The sequence below is a fragment of the Giraffa tippelskirchi genome, chromosome 5 (assembly GCF_054371585.1).
Source record: "Giraffa tippelskirchi isolate mGirTip1 chromosome 5, T2T-mGirTip1v1.2.pri, whole genome shotgun sequence".
Lineage (NCBI taxonomy): Eukaryota > Metazoa > Chordata > Mammalia > Artiodactyla > Giraffidae > Giraffa > Giraffa tippelskirchi.
In genome coordinates this window covers 179055432-179074965 of record NC_137279.1, presented here as the reverse complement: position 1 = coordinate 179074965, position 19534 = coordinate 179055432, and the positions used below count along the sequence as shown (strand labels likewise).

Here is a 19534-nt window from a genome sequence, read left to right as displayed (position 1 = left end):
AGTTCTTGGGTGCTGATTTGCAATGCAGTTGCATAGAGTTTCCAAAAAGCTGTGTATACTCTGTTTCCCTTTGTCTGACTGTCTGATCCTGTATCAATAACACAGTCTTACTAAATGGTATCTGGAAGAAAAAGTCCCTCTACTTTGTTATTGTTCACTATTGTTTTGGCTATTCTTTCTCCACGATCTTTCATATGAATTTCAGGATCAGTTCTTCAAGTTCCACAGGAAAATCCTATTTGTATTTTGACTGGAATCCCAGTAAATTTATAATTTGGGAAAAAATAACTTTTGTATGTATGATATTGAGCCTTTCCTTCCATGAACATAGCATTTTCCATATGTTAAGTATTCTTTAATGGAGATTTCATCTTCAGTATAAGTTTAAAAATTCCTTATAAATATCTTATATTTTACTAACATTTTTCTAGCCATACTGTAACCTATTGCTATCTTAAACAGTATCTTCAAAAATTTCATTTTCAAACCACTTGCTAAATAGGAATGACTTTATTTTTTACAACTGATTTAAAATTGATGCTTTTGAACTGTGGTGTTGGAGACGACTCCCGAGAGTCCCTTGGACTGCAAGGAGATCCAACCAGGCCATCTTAAAGGAGATCATCCTGAATATTCACTGGAAGGACTGATGCTGAAGCTGAAACTCCAATACTTTGGTGACCTGATGAAAAGAACTGACTCATCTGAAAAGACCCTGATGCTAGGAAAGATTGAAGGCTGGAGGAGAAGCGGACAACAGAGGATGAGATGGTTGGATGGCATCACCGACTCAATGGACATGAGTTTGAGTAAACTCCGGGAGTTGGTGAGGGACAGGGAGGCCTGGTGTGCTGAAGTCCATGGGGTCACAGAGTCGGACACGACCGAGAAACTGAACTGAACTGAATTGATTTATAACTGATTAGCTTATGCTGATTGATACTTTTTTGTCTCGTCATTTTTTCTTGTGTATTTGATTTATCAATTATTGAGAGATGTGTATTAAAATATCCTCTAATGATTGTGGATTTTCTAATTTTTCCATGTAATTCTGTCAAATTTTGCTTTATCTATTTTGAGGCTATGTTTTTTAGGAGCATGTATAACTTTTGTCTTCTTAGTGACCTATTTTTTTTTTTTTATCATTAGATAGTAACTTCTTTAATGCTTTTTAGCACCAAAGTCTTCTTTGTCTAATTTCAGGACAGTTAACACCAGCTTTATTTTGATAAAGGTTTGCCTGGTATATGTTTTATATTCTTTTATTTTTAACACCTTTGTGTCATATTTCAGCAATGTCTCTTGTAAAGAGCATGCAGCTAGATTTAAAAACAATCTGATCTATGTCTGACTAAACTGATGAGTTTAATTTCTCATAACTGATGTATTTAAATTTATTACAATTATCATTTATAAATATTGTTTCTATTTAACTTGATTTTTCAAGTTGTACCTTTAACTTCTTTTTTCTCCTTAACAATCAACTGAATTTTCTTCCCTTTTCCCCTCTCCATTGATTCAGATGTTAATCATTCTATATTTAATCTTTTGGTTGATCCCCTTCAGATCATAACTGTACAGCTGACATAATTAAGTCTAACATTCATCCTTAATTAAACAATACTGATGCTGCTGCTGCTAAGTCGCTTCAGTTGTGTCCAACTCTGTGCGACCCCATAGACAGCAGCCCACCTCTGAATATTTAAATTACTCCTGAGTTAACAGGTGTTGGATAATTTAGTTCCACACTGTTATACTGCCAATTGATCACTTTTGCCACTATAACTGGTTTATACAGTTATAGGCAATGATTGATTAGTTATACTCACATGCTAACCTATCTTTCCCTAGCACTACGTTTTGCATCTCATTCTTACTTTCTAGGTTCAATGATCTTCTTGAAACATACTCTTCAATTGTTCTTTCAGTGAATATATTTGTATTAGTTTGCTAAAAATGTCTTGATTTTACATTCATTCTGAAATAACAGTAAAATTAGATATAAAATTCTAGGTGGACAACTATTTTTTCTTAATTCTTTGAAGGTATTTTTCTCTTACCTTTTGCCTTGTACTACTGCTGTCAAACGTGTTGTCAACCTAACTGCAATGCCTTTGAAGGTTCAGTCTGTATCGTGAAAGTTGCAGATATGGAGAGCCTGCTGTACTACACCATTTTATATAAGGGAGTTGAGTGTGTGTGGATCTTTGTATTCAGGGGTTCCTGTAACCAGTCCCCCATAGATACTGAGGATGACTGTATTCTGTGTGATTATTTGCTCAGATCTTTTGACTTTAGCTATTCCACAATGTTTTAAAGTATATATTTGTCTTTATCACACATTCTGGAAAATTCTGTCATTATCTTTTCAAATAGTGACTCTTTTTTATTCTTTCTGGAATTCATGTTCAGCATATATCAGACCTTCTAATATTATTATCTTTATCTTTTCTCTTTAATATTTTCCATTTCTTCATCTCTCTGTATTGCACTCTGGAGAAATTTCTCACACATGTCTTAAAGTTAATTCTTATCTAGGTCTAAGTTGCCTAAACACCTATCTAAGATTTTTATTTTTAATTTTTAAAAGATTTTAAAATTTAATGGTTTCATTTCTAGATATTCAATTTGCTTTTTTCAACTTTGTCTTTAAAAAAATAGAGGTTTGTACTTTTCTCATTTTTAAATTCCTTCTTTTCATTCTTTAATCATTTTCAAATACTTTATTTAAAATTTCTATCTGATGATTCTATTATCTGAAACTCCTTGAGCTTATAGTCTTACTGTTTGTTGTGTCTACTTATGTTTCATCATGCAGGATTTGTTTTGAGAGTTTTGAGGGCTCTGTGATTATGGACTGAATTGAACTGATTTTCAGTGGTACTTCACTTTTGGGACTTCGATGACATCTGGGTTGAAAACAACCAAACCCTCTAGAGAGGTTTTGGGTTTCCTTCTGCCAGGCACTCAGAAATATCCCCTTAAATTTTGGAGTTCTGAGACAACACAGGCACTATATCTGAACCCTGGACTTCCATGGAGGAAAGCTTTTATCAGAAGAATGACTCAGTTCCCCTACCCATGGCCCAGGCAGAGACTCTTCCTCGTCTTTTCACTAAGGAGTAAACATTTGAGGGATCCATTTGTTTTTTCATGTGGCTGTCCCAGGTCCATTTTCTGCCTTGCATGGGCCCAAGGCTTCAACTTCTATCTTACTCTATCTAGTTGTTAAAAGACAAGGTCCTTAAAAAGTAAGACTGGGAAAGCCCCTTAAGGCATCAGCAGGTTCAGTACACCTAACACTTTGGTTTTCCTTCTTCATTTTGGCCTTGGAGAATTCTCTTACTTCCTAGTAAGATCAGTAAAGCATTTAAAAGAACTCTTATTGGCCCCTACCTCCCACCATTTTGAGGTACTCTCCAGTGGAAGGATTTCAAATTGCCCAGTATACTGTATTCTGGGAACCATAATGCTCTCAGGTTTTAGATTTAAATGGCATCATGTTATGCTAAGTCGCTTCAGTTACATCCGACTCTTTGCGACCCCAAGGACTGTAGCCTGCCAGGCTTCTCTGTCCATTGGATTCTCCAGGGAAGACTACTGGAGTGGGTTGCCATTTCCTCCTCCAGGGGATCTTCCCAACCCAGGGATCAAATCCAGATCTCTTACATCTCCTGCATTGGCAGGTGGGTTCTTTACCACTTGCGTCACCTGAAAAGCCCAAATGGCAGCACAAGTAATGCTAATTCAGTCTCCTTTATAGTAACTCCAACCTCATGAAAGATCAACTGAGAGGAGACTGACTGCCTTTTCCCTTGAAAAACCAGGGAAAACAAATACAGGTTTTTAATTCCTGCTCTACCACTTACTAGTCAGGTGATCTTGGGCAAGCTCCTTATTTGAAAGTGTTTTGTTTCCTTAACTACTAAACCAAAATAGTAATTCTTGCTTCATAAAGTTAACTGTGGGTATTAAATGAGACAGTGTATATAAACCTCAAACATACTGCAGGCACTTAAAAAATAGTCTCGTTCCTTCCTCTCTGTTTAGAAGATGGACCTTACGGAACTCCATAAGAATAGCCCTTAGATTCATATTACATTTTTTTTTTTTTATAAATTTATTTATTTTAGTTGGGGGCTAATTACTTTACAATATTGTAATAGTTTTTGCCATACATTGACATGAATCAGCCATGGGTTTACATGTGTTCCCCTTCCTGGACCCCCCACCCACCTCCCTCCCCATCCCATCCCTCTGGGTCATCCCATTGCCCCGGCCCTGAGCATTTGTCTCATGCATCGAACATGGAATGGTGTTCCGTTTCACATATGATAATATACATGTTTCAATGCTATTCTCCCAGAACGTCCCACCCTCACCTTCTCCCTCAGAGTCCATAAAATTGTTCTATGCATCTGTGTCTCTTATTCTGTCTCGCATATAGGGTTATCATTACCATCTTTCAAATTCCATATATATGCATTAGTATACTGTATTGTTGTTTTTCTTTCTGGCTTACTTCACTCTGTATAATGGGCTCCAGTTTCATCCATCTCATATTACATTTTATATGTTTTACTAACAAAAAATGTTTAACTTCTTAATAATCCTGTGAGGTAGACAGAAATCCACATTACAGATGAGGTCAAAACTTATTATCACCAGAGAAATAAGAAATCCCCAAACCCAGAAATCCTACCTTATAATCTAGTATTTCTCTGGGGATGACTGCTGCTTCATAAGGTACTTTAAAAATCCTTCTGCTGAACTAGTTTCTGAAAAGGCATCCTCAGGCCATAAATATAATACCGACATCAGAGGCTCAGTAATTGAAAGGATGTACGCATTTGACCTTAAGTAATTTGGAGCTGGTGATAGCTGAGGAACACCGTACCTTGTGGAAAATCCTGATGGGAGCCATCTCTGCTCCATTTAGCGTCTTCAAAAGGAACATGGGCCAAGAGGAAGCATTCAGCCGAAATCCTGCAGCAAACATAATGGGCAACAGATAAAAAATACATCTCAAAGAGAATTGCGATACCAAGTTTTCCCTTGGGAATCCAGCTACTCCTGCCACAACCTATGCTGTGACAGTTATAGAATCACAGACTGTTAGGAAAGGACTTAAAGGTTAAGCAGAGAAAATGCCTCATTAGACAGATGAGAAAACGAGGCACATAAGAGGGAAGGTAACTTGCTCAAAGTAATGTTGCAAAGGAAGTAGTGGAGTAAAGTCCCCAACCAAGTTTCCTGACACCAAGACAAGTATTATAGAATGTACATCATAATGCCTGAAAAGTTTCCTTGAAAAATCCAAAATAGATGTGTGATAGGAATACCAAATACTTAGAAATGATCTAGACAGTACAGTATGAAAGGGGATATAATAATCTCTTAAGAAGAAACCAAATATGTCTGATAAATCCAATACACAAGTAAAACTTTTTGGTTTATCTCAATATAAACATGCTTTTACTCTCTCACTTTCTCTTTCCCCCTCTCTCACACATATATAGAATATAAACAAACTTTTGGATATTCATTTTTACTTAAAGAGGGATCAGGCTTCATGATGAAGATGAAAGGGGTCATCTTATTCAAAGATATTCATTTTCCAAAAGAGTCAAAGGAAGCCTAGGGAGGCATTGTCATTCCTCAGTGACAAGTCATCGGAAAAGATTCTGATGCCGGGAAAGAGTGAAGGCAAAAGGAGAAAGGGGAAGCAGAGGATGAGATGGTTAGAGAGCACGACCGACTAAATGGACATGAATTTTAGCAAACGCTGGGCGACAGTGGAGAACAGAGGAGCCTGGTGTGCTACAGGCCATGAGGTTGCAAAGAGTTGGACATGACTTAGCAACTGAACAACAACAAGTCAAGAAGAATATACTATTTAATTAATAAATTGTAAAAATAAGATCATTATCATATTTTCCAATTAGCGCTCCCTTCAATTTGGCTTCAACCTTCTATCTTGAGATACCAAAATCTAGTGCTTTTTGATAGTCTCTCAGTCGACCTCAGCTCTCCTGTTCCTGACAAAGGACAGACAGGCTGAACCACAGCTGCACAGCTGGAAACAGCAACAACAATATCTGATTACTGAGTACTTCACTGTGGGCCAGATATTGTGCCAGGCACTTTCTACTGGTTATCTAATTTAATCCTCAAGACAACCTAGTGAGGTAGAAATTATCTTTATAGATGAGAAGAGAAGTATAAAGTAAACTGCTTAAGATTTCAAAGTGAACAAATGACAAAGAAAGGACTGAAATCCAGGCAGTCTGACTGTTGAGCCCACGCTCTTATCTACTATGCTAAATTATCAGTGTGCATGGGAAATGGAAAAGGAAGAAGCAGCTTTTGGGATTAAGCATTAATTAAGAACTATAATTAAATTAAAGGGGGGTATGAGAAGAGAGAAAAAATGGAAATAAGAAAAGAGGTACTACCCCACATGATTTAAATGCTTAGTCTCAAAGCTGGCTAGGCTAAATGGGGTTTCCCAAGGTCAGGAGACTTCTTGGGATAGCTCATTCTTATCAACAGTGGAGATAGCCAATTTGTACATTCCTATCAAACTGCTACCGCTTCCTTTTTTGCCTGCCTAGCCCTTTTTCCTTTTGCAACCGCCCCCCCACCCCAACCCCGCTCCAAACCCTAATTTTAGGTGATTTGGTGGGGATGTCTACAGTGGGCTCTACCTACATACCTGGCTATGAAATGCAAGATAATGCCATTTAAGAGCATCACATTCTCTTTGGACCAAAAGTATGTTATGTATGTCCCCAATTGGCTCAACTGTTTTCTGATATAATATGCACGTTGGAGAGCTTTTCTTTCTCCGAGATCATAGTTGTAAGGGTGTTTGTAGATTTGGCACTGCTAACTAGAGAACATAACTGAGACTAAAGCCAACACAGAGCAGAAGATGGAGAGACACGAGAATATTTAAAACAACTCTCCTTAGGTCAGAAAAGGGCTGAAGCAAGCCAAACCTAGAGCAGATCTGCCATGAATGGTTCACTACACCTAAGGATAAGGCACAGCAAGGCACAGCTGATCTAGAGAAACGTTCCCTGCACCTTTGTAAAACGGAGGAACAGGGAGGAGTGACTACACAATTAGAAAATTCAGATTCATGCCCTCAGTTACCAATAACTAGAGTGCCTCACCATGTAATTCCCAATTCAATTTTTCAGAAGTGGGTTACTGAGAGGCTTCTATCTCATCTGGTACTTGAGCTAAGAAAAAAAAAATCCTCTCACTCTGGAAACGCTTATTATAATAATAGCTAATATGTATTGAATGCTTATCATGTACTACTTTACAGGTACCTTCTCTCAGGATATTTCAAATAATACCATGAGAAGTACACTATCATTATCCCTGGTTTGCAAATGATGAAAGAGAAACTGAAGAGAAGCAGCTGGTCCAAGGTAGTAAGTGGTGGAAACAGATTCTACTACATAATGGTCTTACACCAAACCTCATGTTCTTAACTGTGTTTCCCTACCTCCTAGCAAGCTTCTTCAAGAGTAGAGGGGCAAAGAAGAAATGCTGCCAACCCAATTACTGAGGACTTTATCCCCCAACCCCCACAGTGATGTGGGACCCCTCTAAATTCAGACGTATTCATTATCTGGTCTTGGGGAGTCATAGAGGGAATTTAAACATTGAAAGGTTTTTCAGAGACCAGATAGTATGACAGTTTTATACTGTAGACGACAAAACTGCAGTCCAGAGAGGCTAAGAAACTTGTTCGTGATCACATAAGCTGTTCCTGCAGTTAGGCTGGAGCCCTAGGACCTCTAATCTGGTTCTCTTTCACTGTATCGTGCTGCTTCCCAAAGAAAACATTTATTATGCTCATATTATGTGCTAGCCTCCAAATGCTAAGTATTTTTAAATGAGCTATCTCATTTAATCACTTCTATAGCTCTGTGAATTTGGTATGAGAAAAGCAGCACCGGTTTTGGATCCAGGCTGCCTAGATTCAAATTTAGCTCTGCTACTTAGCTGGTGTGTGACATCTGGGAAATAATAAGGCCCCTTTCCGGCTTTAGTTTCCTCAACAATAAAGTGGGATAAGAATAGTAACTACTTCAATGGGCTGTTTTAAGGATTAAAATAAGTTAATATAAATACACGTGAAGCACTTTAAAAGATACCTGGTATATGCTGCTGCTGCTAAGTCGCTTCAGTCATGTCCGACTCTGTGCAACCCCAAAGACGGCAGCCCATCAGGCTCCCCCGTCCCTGGGATTCTCCAGGCAAGAACAGCAAGAACACTGGAGTGGGTTGCCATTTCCTTCTCCAATGCATGAAAGTGAAAAGTGAAAGGGAAGTCACTCAGTCATGTCCGACTCCTAGTGACCCCATGGACTGCAGCCTACCAGGCTCCTCCATCCATGGGATTTTCCAGGCAAGAATACTGGAATGGGCTGTCATTGCCTTCTCCGACCTGGTATATAATAAGTATTAAATAAATGCTGGCTTTTATTTTGACTACTATAGATAAAAGACTGAGCTAGTCAATAGCAGAGCAGGATTTAAACCGGACTTTACTGTCTCCAGAGCCTTTATTATTAATCAGCACATTAATGGCTTCAAGTATTTAATCACTCAGTTCTACCATGCTATCTCTCTTGGTAAAAGAGTTGGAGTTGTACATTTGTGCAAAAAAGAAAAGAAAAAAACAGTAATTTGAGGGTCTCCTCAAATTCAACAATGGCGTGCAAGAAAAAGGCCAGGTGGGCAAGAAATCTTAACCTCTAAAGTGGGAGTACCTCAGTATCTGGCCACTGGTTCTCTCTTCTTTGGTCTGTACTCCTTTCCCATCAACAATGACTGCCAATTTATAGCTCTAACCCTAACCTCTGTTCTGAGTTTCAAGCTCATATTTTCAACCGCCTTATTCTATAATTCTGCTTGGATGCCAAGAAATCTCAAAATGAGTGAGTCTAAAACAAAACTCTTCATTTTACAACCCCCTTTCCTCTAGTCACCTCATCTTGGTTAACAGCACCAGTTACTTAAACCCAGGTTCTGAGACCAAAAAGCCTGGAAGTCACTCTTGGTTCCTCCATTTCTACTGTCTCTCAAATACAATTAATCAGCAAGTATTGATGGTTCTTACATCAAATATATCCTACACCAAACCATTCCTTGCCATTCTATATTTCTCCCCCACTAACACCCTAACCTAAGCCACAGACTCTGCCCATCCTACAACAACAGCTTTCTAATCATACTGCTTCTACTTTTGCCTCCCTACTGTCTATTTTCCACAGAGCAATCAGAATGATATGGTTATGTTTCTAAAAATATAAATCAGATCACATCACTCTTATGCTTACATCTTATACCACAAAATAAATCTAAAGTCTTTATGTATTTAACAAAACTTACAAGATCTGGAACTTGCTTATGTCTTATAACTCACCTCCTATTTCTCCCCTGCCCTTTGAGTACCGGTCTTTCTATTTCCCAAGCACACCAAGCTGTGTCCCTCTGTCTCAAACACCCTTTCCTTTTCTATCACCTCCTCAGAGTGGCATTCCTAGACTACTCTACCTCAAATAGCCTCCTAGATCCTGCACCTTATTATCCTTAGCTTTCATCAGTGCCTAAATTTTCTTTTTTCCATGTAACGTGTGTTTTTTCTAACCAGAATATAAGCTCCATAAAAGTTTTACTGAACAAAGGAAAAAAATCTCCACTTATTAAATGGGTGCTAGGAAATGTTTTATCATGTCATCCCATTTAATCCTCACAAAAACCATGTGTGGCAGAGTTTATTAATGATCTGGCAGGTCAGGCACCTGAAACTGAAGGTTAAGTCAAGGTAAAGCAACTTACCATTGGCCACACAACTAAACTACTACGTGGCTGGGGTAATATTATAAAGCCAGGTCTCCAATTCTAACCCCAGGCATTTGCGAGTGTTCTGTGCTTACCTAAGCTTTCTTTGATAAATATTTATAAACAACCAGTTCCAAAGAACTTTCAGATGCTCCTAAGACTGTTGGACTACTGAATAAATTAAGGTTCATCTGTTTAAACAGTGATCTGAGCAAGCTCTGGACTTCAATGTAGATAAACAGGCTAGAATCTAATTGCAGTTCATGCCCTCTGGTGGCAGGTAATAGAATAGCACTCATACCAGGAAGCACATGTACATGTGTACATGTATGTAAAGCTCCTCTGGGAGAAGAAAATGATTTGAGAATCATCTTGACAGTTACACAGTCTAAAGCTCCTCTAAGTTATTAGACTCTATGGCTCTCAAGATGATTCCTAAATCATTCTCCTTCCAGAGGAGCTTTACATACATGTACACATACAAATACATGTCGAGAAACATGCCACTCACTCACTCATAACCTTGGACAACTCACTTCCCTTTTCCTGTTTCTGCATTCGTCAGCTGATGACACAACTAAAGCAGTGCTTCCAAACTGAGTTTGGGTGGGCTAAACCTAAATTATACCTCAAGAGTGAGAGAAATGAGAGCTGGGAGAGAGAGATGCTAACAAACTCTCTTCCCTGAGTAAGAAGTGAATGTTCAACCAGGTTGTATTGGGAAGGGCTGCTAGAATTCCTTTTGGTTCTGCCAGGATGCTGTCACCACTTTGCTACTCCACTCTCATACACACACTCAAACACAAGTTAATACAGATTTATTTAATTGGGGGTGGTTGTAACTAGTCTTGAGATAAGTGTAGGTAAAGATGGGTCTGGCATTATTCAATGTCAGGGGCCTTTCTGCAGAGAAGAGAGTTCAGTGAATATTTTTAAAATAACCTTTATCACGTAAGTATTTAAGATACTGTAGTTAAAGTTACTTCTCTCTAAAATTTTATCCCTTCCATCAATTTCTAGAAACAGAGTTCAAATTTCCATAACTGTGAGATGTGCATCTTCTAAAATCCCCCTTTTCACTGACAGACCCTGGAGGTTACTGACCATATGAGAAGACTGATTAGTGTTCGGACTATAAAAGAGTTCCTTTCAAGTAAATGTCCCCCCCACACCAGAGTATGTGATCAAGTCTGCTGAACAGGTGGTTTATATTGAGATCCTGACACAATTGACTAGGGGCCTCACTAGAGGCCAGCTCTGATCTAGACTAGGGACCCTCAATCTTGAACACTGGAATCCCCTGGGGAGCACTAAAGAACACATTATCCTACCCCCAGAAATTCAGATTTAATTAATATGAGGTAAGGCCTAGTCAGTGAAATTTTTGAGAGCTGCGTAGGTGGTTCTAACTGGCAGCCATGTTTGAGAATTAGTGATCCATACGGTCCTGTTTAGAAGAAATAACCTCAGACTAAGTAGAGAATGGACCATTAAAACAAGGGGATGTGAGGAAAAGATTGACATTATCTGAGAATCTCACCTGGAGGACTCTGCAATGTTCCTATCTGAACAGAACACACACACACACACCCCCCACACAAGATTTTAATAGAGAAGAATGGTCTCAAGAGCAATGCTTCCCAAATATAAACCAGCTGTGTCAGAGTTTTGGGAGAGCCATTTCACCAGGCCGAATCCCGAGCCCCACTACCTAGAGATTCTGATTCAGGAACTCTGGGGAGAGGTCCAGGGGAGGCCTGGGGAACATGAACACACACACACACATATATACATGTAATTATATTCATAATTTATTTAAAATTTTTTATTTTGAAAAAATTTAAACCTATAGAACAGTAGCAAAAACAGTACCTGAACAAACTATGCACCCTTCACTAGGTTCAGCAACTAAATAATACTTCACCACAGTTGCTTTCCATCTATCCACACACACTTTTCCTCTGAACTATGTGAAAGTTAGGGACATCATGATACTTCACCTCTATGTATGTCAGGACATGTGTCCTGACAAGGACATTCTCCTTTAAAACTGCAATATTATCTTATCCAAGAAATTTAATTAAAAATATCCTCAACTGTCCCCAAATCGTTATAGCTATTTCATTTCAAAATACACCATGGATTATATACTGTATTTGGTTGTCATGTATCTTTAGTCTCCTCTAATCTAGAATAGTTCAGTTGCCTTTTGTTTTTCATGAAATTATTACTTTTGAAGAGTCTGAGCTGTTTCATAGAATGTCCCACAATTTGGATTTCTTTCTGTTTCCTTATGATTACATTCATGCTAAATAGTTTTGACAAAAATACTCCACAAGTGATGCTGAGTACTTCTCACTTCATTGCTTTAAGAGGTATATATAATGTTTGTCTAATCACTGATGATACTAAATTTGATGACTTGTTAAGGAATGGCTGACAGATTTCTTTATTGTAATTCCCCCTTGTAATTAATAGATAATCAGTGGGGAAAAACTCTTGGACTATGTGAATATCTTATTCTTCAATAAGCATTTCTTTTTTTTTAGCATTCATTGATTGTCTTGGCCTGAATTCATTAAAATGGTGATTGCCAAGATGATACCTATTATTTTTAATATTTATTAGCTGATATTCTACAAAGAACTTTCTCTGCAACTTTAATTTTTTTTCTAGTGTTTCACTAGGGACCCATGGTGCTACTACTATTGTACTTTTATTTTTATTATTCTTTTTGATGGTTATATTTTTCCAGTTTTGGTTAGTCAAAGTCTCTTTAGGTTGGCTCCTATATCCTTTTGATACGTACCCATCATTCTTTGAAACTGTTTCCTGGCAAAGTAAGATGTTCCAGATTCACCTGTTGCTCAGTCTTGAAATCACCCATTGCTTCAATGAGCCATGATTCCTTTTAGTGGAGAATGGGATGTAGAAATCAACTAATTTGGAAATTTAGAAATCAACTCCTCACACTGCTACTGAGGAGTCATTGTTTCTAGGCCTTTCAATAGGCAGAACTTGGAACATACACATACATACACATATACATGTACCATCTTGGAATATATACATATACATATATAAACATGTATATGCTCTAAGCGAATATGTATTATATGTGAATATATATTTTAATATATATAATTATAGATTTATATACCTATTTTAAGCAAAGAGTTCATAACACACTTCCAATTCAAATCCTACATTGCAAGGCTCTTCCTCATCTTCTCCTATTCCATATTTTGTATCTTATTTACTCATTATATCTATCTTTGATACACACAAAATAGTTTCAGATTATTATGGCAAAATCACTAAATTATTAAAAAAAAGTCAGAATTTCATTTTCCTTTGAAATACGTCCCAGTGAGGGTGTACTATAAGGGTTCTGATTGTTGGAATTTTTTCAATGTGGCTATGATGATCATTTGATACAGAGTTTAGTTTGTTTCTGTTTATCAAGTTTAGTCATATACTAAAAGTTAGCCAATTTTAGTATATGCCTGTTCATCTATTTTTGATTTAATTTTATGTAAATAAGTAACATTCAAATAATTCAAAAGTCAAAAGAATATAAATGGGTATTCTCCATTTTTATTCTTATTCTTTATTTTTATTCTTTCCACACTATTCCCAGACACTCCCCATAGATAAACTTTTCATTATTTTCTCGTTTTAATAGTCCAGTGTTTCTTTTTATAAAAATAAGTATATAAGATATATATGTTCATGTACATTATACATATGTGCATGTGTGTGTATACACATACATTTATTCTCTTTCTCAAAAGTAAATGGCATTAAGTACATTCACATCAATGTGTAATCATCACCATCATGTATTTCCAGAATTTTTTTATCTTCCTCACATGAAACTCTGCCTATTAAACAGTAACTCCCCAGTCCTTTCTCCCCTCTCCCAGTTCCTTGCGAACGTCATTCTTTTTTCTGTAGGTACTCAGTGGAATCATGTAGTATTTGCTCTTTTGTGACTGGCTTATTTCATTTAACATAGTATCTTTAAGGTTCACTGACACTGTAGCACGTCAGAACCTCCTTTCTTTGTAAAGCTGAATAATATTCTACTATGTGTATACACCACATTTACTCATTCTGTCAATGGAAACTTGGGCTGTTTCGGCCTTTTGGATATTAAGAATAATGCTGCTAAATATGGGTATAAAAATATCTCCTTGAGTCCTTGCTTTATACTCTTTTGCCTATCTACCCCAAAGTGGAATTGCTAGATTATATGGTAATTTTACTTTTATCTTTTGTTGTGGAAACGCCATATTGTTTTTCATAATGGCTATGCCATTTTTCATTTCCAATACTCAGCAATACACAAAGTTCCAATTTCTCCACATCCTCACCAACACTTGTTATTTTCTATTTATTTGATAATAGCCATTCTAATGGGTGTGAAGTATTATCTCATTGTGATTTTGATTTCCCTAAATGATTAGCAATATAGAGTATCTTTTCATGTGCTTATTGGACATTTGTATATCTTCTTCAGAGAAATGTCTATTCAAGTCCTTTGTCTATTTTTCAATCAGGTTGGTTATTTGTTACTGTTGAGTTCAAAAAGTCTTAAGAAATATATTCTGGATAGTAACCCCTTAGCATATATATGATTCACAAATATTTTCTCCCATTCCATGAGTTCCCTTTTCACTCTAACACTTTCCTTTAATAAACAAAATTTTTAATTTTGATGCAGTCAAATATAACTACTACTTTTCTTTTGTTGCCTGTGTTTTTGGTGTCATATCCAGGTACCACTGCCAATTCCAATGTCATGAAGCTTTTCCTCTAGGTTTTATTCTAAGTTGTATGGTTTTAGCTCCTACATTTAGGTTGTTGATCCATTTTGAATTAATTATTATATAATGGTGTAAGGTAAAGGTCCAATTTCATTCTTTTACATGTGGATATCCAGTTTTCCCAATATTCAGCATACAATATTGTATGTTGAATTGGTTTATGTGAGTTTGAAAAAATAATAGCTTTGTTGTGGTGAAACTCAATTATACTTTTAAGTATCTGATTCAATGGTTTTTAGAGTCATGCAAAGATAATTCTACTGGCTTCCCTGGTGGCTCAGATGGTAAAGCATATGCCTGCAATGCAAGAGACCTGGGTTCGATCCTTGGGTCAGGAAGATCCCCTGGAGAAGGAAATGGCAACCCACTCCAGTACTCTTGCCTGGAAAATCTCATGGATGCAGGAGCCTGATAGGCTACAGTCCATGGGGTCACAAAGAGTCGGACACGACTGAGCGACTTCTCTTCTCTAAAGATAATTCTACCTAATTTTGGAAGATTTTTCTCACTTCTCCACTCTCCCCGTTCTCAGTTTATCCCAGTCCCTGGAAACCACTAACCTCTCTGCCTTTTTAGATTTGCCTATTTTCTCCCATCGTGTGGGTTGTCTTTTCACTTCCCTGACAACATCTCTGAAAGCACAAAAACTTTTAATTTTGAGGTCCATCTATCAGTTTTTTTCTGTTGTTTGTGCTTTTGGAGCCAGATCTAAGAAACCATTGCCTAATCCAAAGTTGTGAAGATTTACTCCCATGTTTTCTTCTAAGAGTTTTAGGTCTGTTATCTACTTGCAATTAATTTTTGTATATGGTGTGGAAATGGCAACCCACGCCAATACTCTTGCTTGGAAAATCCCATGGATGGAGCAGCCTGGTAGGCTACAGTCCAAGGGGTCGCAAAGTGTCGGACATGACTGAGTCAACAAAAGGAAAAAAAAATGGTGTGGAGGTGGGGTCCAATTTCATTTTTTTATATGTGAATATCCAGTTGTCCCTGGGCAGGCTGTTGAAAACCCTGCTGAATTATCTTGGCATCTTTTCTGAAAATTAACTGAGCATAAACGTATGGGTTTATTTCTAGACTCTCAAATCTAATCCTCTTATCTGTAAGTCTATGTTCATTTTATGCCAGTACCACAATGTCTTGAGTACTGTTGCTTTATAGTAAGTTTTGAAATCAAGAAATGTGTGTTCTCACAAGTCTGCAGAGTTTTGTCAAAGTTCATAGGACTTTCTTCCTTTGCTATTTTAATATGGTAAAGTCCACTAATGATTTCGCTAAACTTAAATCTTTTCATTCTTCCAAAACCCCTACTACTTTGTCTTGATGAATCACTGTTTTAAATATGTTGAATTCTAATTCCTAACATTTTATTTAGAATTTTTATAATAATACTCATACATGACGGTGTGTGTGTGTGTTTAAATCAGGTTTAAGTATCAAAGTTCTACCTGCTTATAAAAAGAATTTGGATATTTTCTTACTTTTTCTATGATCCAGAAGTGCACTGTCTAATACCATAGCCACCAATCACATAAGTTTTCAACTTTAAATTACAATTAAATAAAATTAAAAATTCAATTCTTTAGTTGCAGTAGCCACGTTCCAAGTGCTCTACAGTCACATGAGACTGGACATGTGTCATACAGGACAGCAAAGACACAACACACATTTCAATCATCATAGAAGGTTCTGTGGGTATCACTGACTTACAACAACTTAAGAAGAATTGAGAGTATCTGGTATTCAAGGTTTTGTAGGATTTCCCTGTAAAATAATCTGTACATAGTGCTTTGATGTAGGTGTTTTGAAAACATTATGTTTTCTATAGATCTGTTTACACATTGTGATGCTCCTAACCAGCTTTTCTGGTTTATTTACCTATTGCTCCCTTTGTCATTTCTACTTCTGTATATCTGCTCTAATTACTTTTTTTCTTTATTAGGCTAACTAGTGGCTTGTATATTTTGTTGATGCTTTCCCCAAAGAACCAGCACTTTGATCTGCTTTTCTATTTTCTACCTCATTAATCTCTTTTTATCTTAATTTTTTTCTATTTATTTCTCCTTTGTATTTTCTTTGGGTTATAACTTTTTCTGGCTTTCTGAATTGGGAACTTAAATTTTTAATATTTATCCTTTCATTTTTATTTATGACAGGTATTTAAGGCTATAATTTTTTTTCCCCAATCACCCCTCAGACTTCTGATGTGATGTTTATTATCACTATATTTTAGGAATTTTGAAATTTTGGTTTATATATCCGTTTTCCAAACAAAAATTGTTTAAACAAAGAGCTTTAAATTTCAAGGTGGAAGGGCATTTGCCATGGTATACAGTTTGGTATGCATACATACATACATACATACATACATACACACACATACACACACACACACACGACCTATTTTATTCATTAAAGTCTTCAGCACCTTTACTTTTTGTACCCTTAGCCTGTCTTGAGAGATGTGTGTTAAATATCCTATTAGTGTGTTTGTCTATATCACTTTGTATCTACTGTAATTTCTATTTTATGAATTCTACCATGTCTAATGGGCTTCCGGGCTTCCCTGGTGGCTCAGAGGTTAAAGCGTTTGTCTGCAACGTAGGAAACTGGGGTTTGATCCCCAGGTAGGGAAGATTCCCCTGGAGAAGGAAATTGCAACCCACTCCAGTATTCTTGCCTAGAAAATCCCATGGACGGAGGAGCCTGGTATGCTACAGTCCATGGGGTCGCAGAGTCGGACACGACTGAGCAACTTCACTTTCACTTAATGGGCTTCCCGGGTGGCTCAGTGGTAAAGGATCTGCCTGCAATGCAGGAGATGTGGGTTTGATCTCTGGGTAGGGAAAAATCCGCTGGAGAAGAAAATCGCAACCCTTTCCAGTATACTTGCCTGGAAAATCCTATGGACAGAGGAGCCTGGAGGCCTACGGTCCATGGGGTCACAAAGAATCAGACACAACTTAGTGACTAAACAACAACAACAACAATCATGTCTGATAACAGAACTGTAACCTCTGCTTATTTAACTTATATGCAGAGTATATCATGCAAAATGCCAGGCTAGATGAATCACATGTTGGAATCAAGATTGCCGGGAGAAATATCAACCACCTCAATATGCATATGATACCACTCTAAGGGCAGAAAGTGAAGAGGAAATAAAATGTAAATGTTCATTTACATTCTGTATACTTTGTATAAATTACACTCAACTTTACACTCTGAATAAATTACCTATTTGTTCTCAACTCTATCACAGTATGTTTTATTTACTGCATTTTCCATAGTTCATCTCTTTGTGTCATATATTTCTTGACCATTTTGTTCTTTTGGTATTGAGGAAGCTTGGGAATTTTGTTCTAGTGGTTATCTTTATACTAACATACTTTATAATGTCCTTAATTCCTCCATTTCCTCATTTAGGTTACTACTATCTGATTTATTGGTTTTAAATGATATCCTTGATCCCATCTAAAGATATTACTGGAGGAAAGGGACTTGCTTTCTGGTTCCACTGCATTTGCTGTGGCAGGCTTCTGCAGCACTCCCGTCTCCTAGGTTGCCCGTGTCCTGGAGCACTGGACAGTTAGTAGTTAAGTATCCAGTGGCCAGCAGCAGCAGCAGCTCCGCCTCTACCATCTTCTCCCATCTTAAATGGTTTTGTAAGAGTTTCTACAGAGAGACACACCTCTCCATGAACAGTCTTCTCCGCACCATAAAAGACAAATTTCTAGCAAGTTCCACTGCTGTGGCACTAGTGATTTCTCTCATCCAGTGAACAACTGAGCCCCCTCCAACACGGCTTAATCTCAGGCCTGAGATGGGGGAAAGGAGGCTCCTCTTTGGGCTGTCTATCTCTGCCCCAGTGTAGTGGCTTCTCCTTATGTCTGCTCTTCATATATTCCTTAGAGTTCGCTGCCTTTTGACTAGCCAATCCCTCACTCCAACTCTGTTAGAATTAGCAATTTCATTAAACTTTCTGTGTTCCTTTTTCACTGGACCTAGACTGGTACCATACTATTCTACTCTTGTCCCTACCTTTGTTTTTCTTAGATATATCATCTGTTATTTGGATGAAGCTCTTTCCATAATTGATTTAGGAAGGGGCTGGGGTCACAATATTTCCTGTGTTCTTGCATGTTGAAACCTTTTCCAGTATAAACTCAGCACTTGAAAAAACAGTTTGTCCAGATATAAACCTGTCTTTTCATTTTCTTGCCTCAAATTTCTTAAAAATGTTTCTCCGTTTATAGTCTTGCTTTGCATTTTGCTGTTGAAAAGTATGATGTAAACCTGACTTTCTTTGCCTTGAAAATAACTTGGCTGTTTTGCTGGAGGCTTAGATGAATTTTTCTTTATTCATAGAGTATAACTGTTTTACTAGAAAAGGTCTCAGAGTTGACAATTTTCCAGGAATAAGGTAGACTTTTTCAATATGAAGGGTCAGGTGTTTTCCCATTTTTGGAACATTGTCTTACATTACAATTTTAAGTATTAACCCTATTTATCTTCTTCAGGGAATCCAAACATACATGTACACATACATATACCCAGAGGTCCTTTTTGACTACATTCTATATCTAACAGTTCCTTTCTGATACTTTTAAACCTTTTCTTCTAACATTTAGTTTTATTCTCTTGACTGTTTTATTTCTTTTCTCAATGTCTCTTATTATATTTTCAGTTGAATATATTGTCCCAATGGGTACCTTGGAACTGAGTCTTCAATTATTTTTCTTTCTTCATTTTCTTCCTTGAGTTTGCACAATTCTGTTTTCACATCTTCCTATTTACTGTGCATTTCTAGTCTGACTTAAAATTTATGATTCAAG

The 19534-nt window shown here is 37.2% G+C and overlaps 1 protein-coding gene across 50 annotated transcripts in view; it reads right to left on the bottom strand.

Annotated features, from left to right (window-relative positions):
• The window catches only part of SCMH1 (Scm polycomb group protein homolog 1), a 202021-nt gene that overhangs the window by 88045 nt on the left and 94442 nt on the right, over positions 1 to 19534 (bottom strand). For all 50 annotated transcript variants that reach the window (XM_081492359.1, XM_081492374.1, XM_081492360.1 and 47 more), the window contains one exon: positions 4898 to 4986. In XM_081492359.1, coding sequence (XP_081348485.1) covers positions 4898 to 4986 — 89 coding nt within the window. The remainder of the gene's footprint in view (positions 1 to 4897; positions 4987 to 19534) is intronic.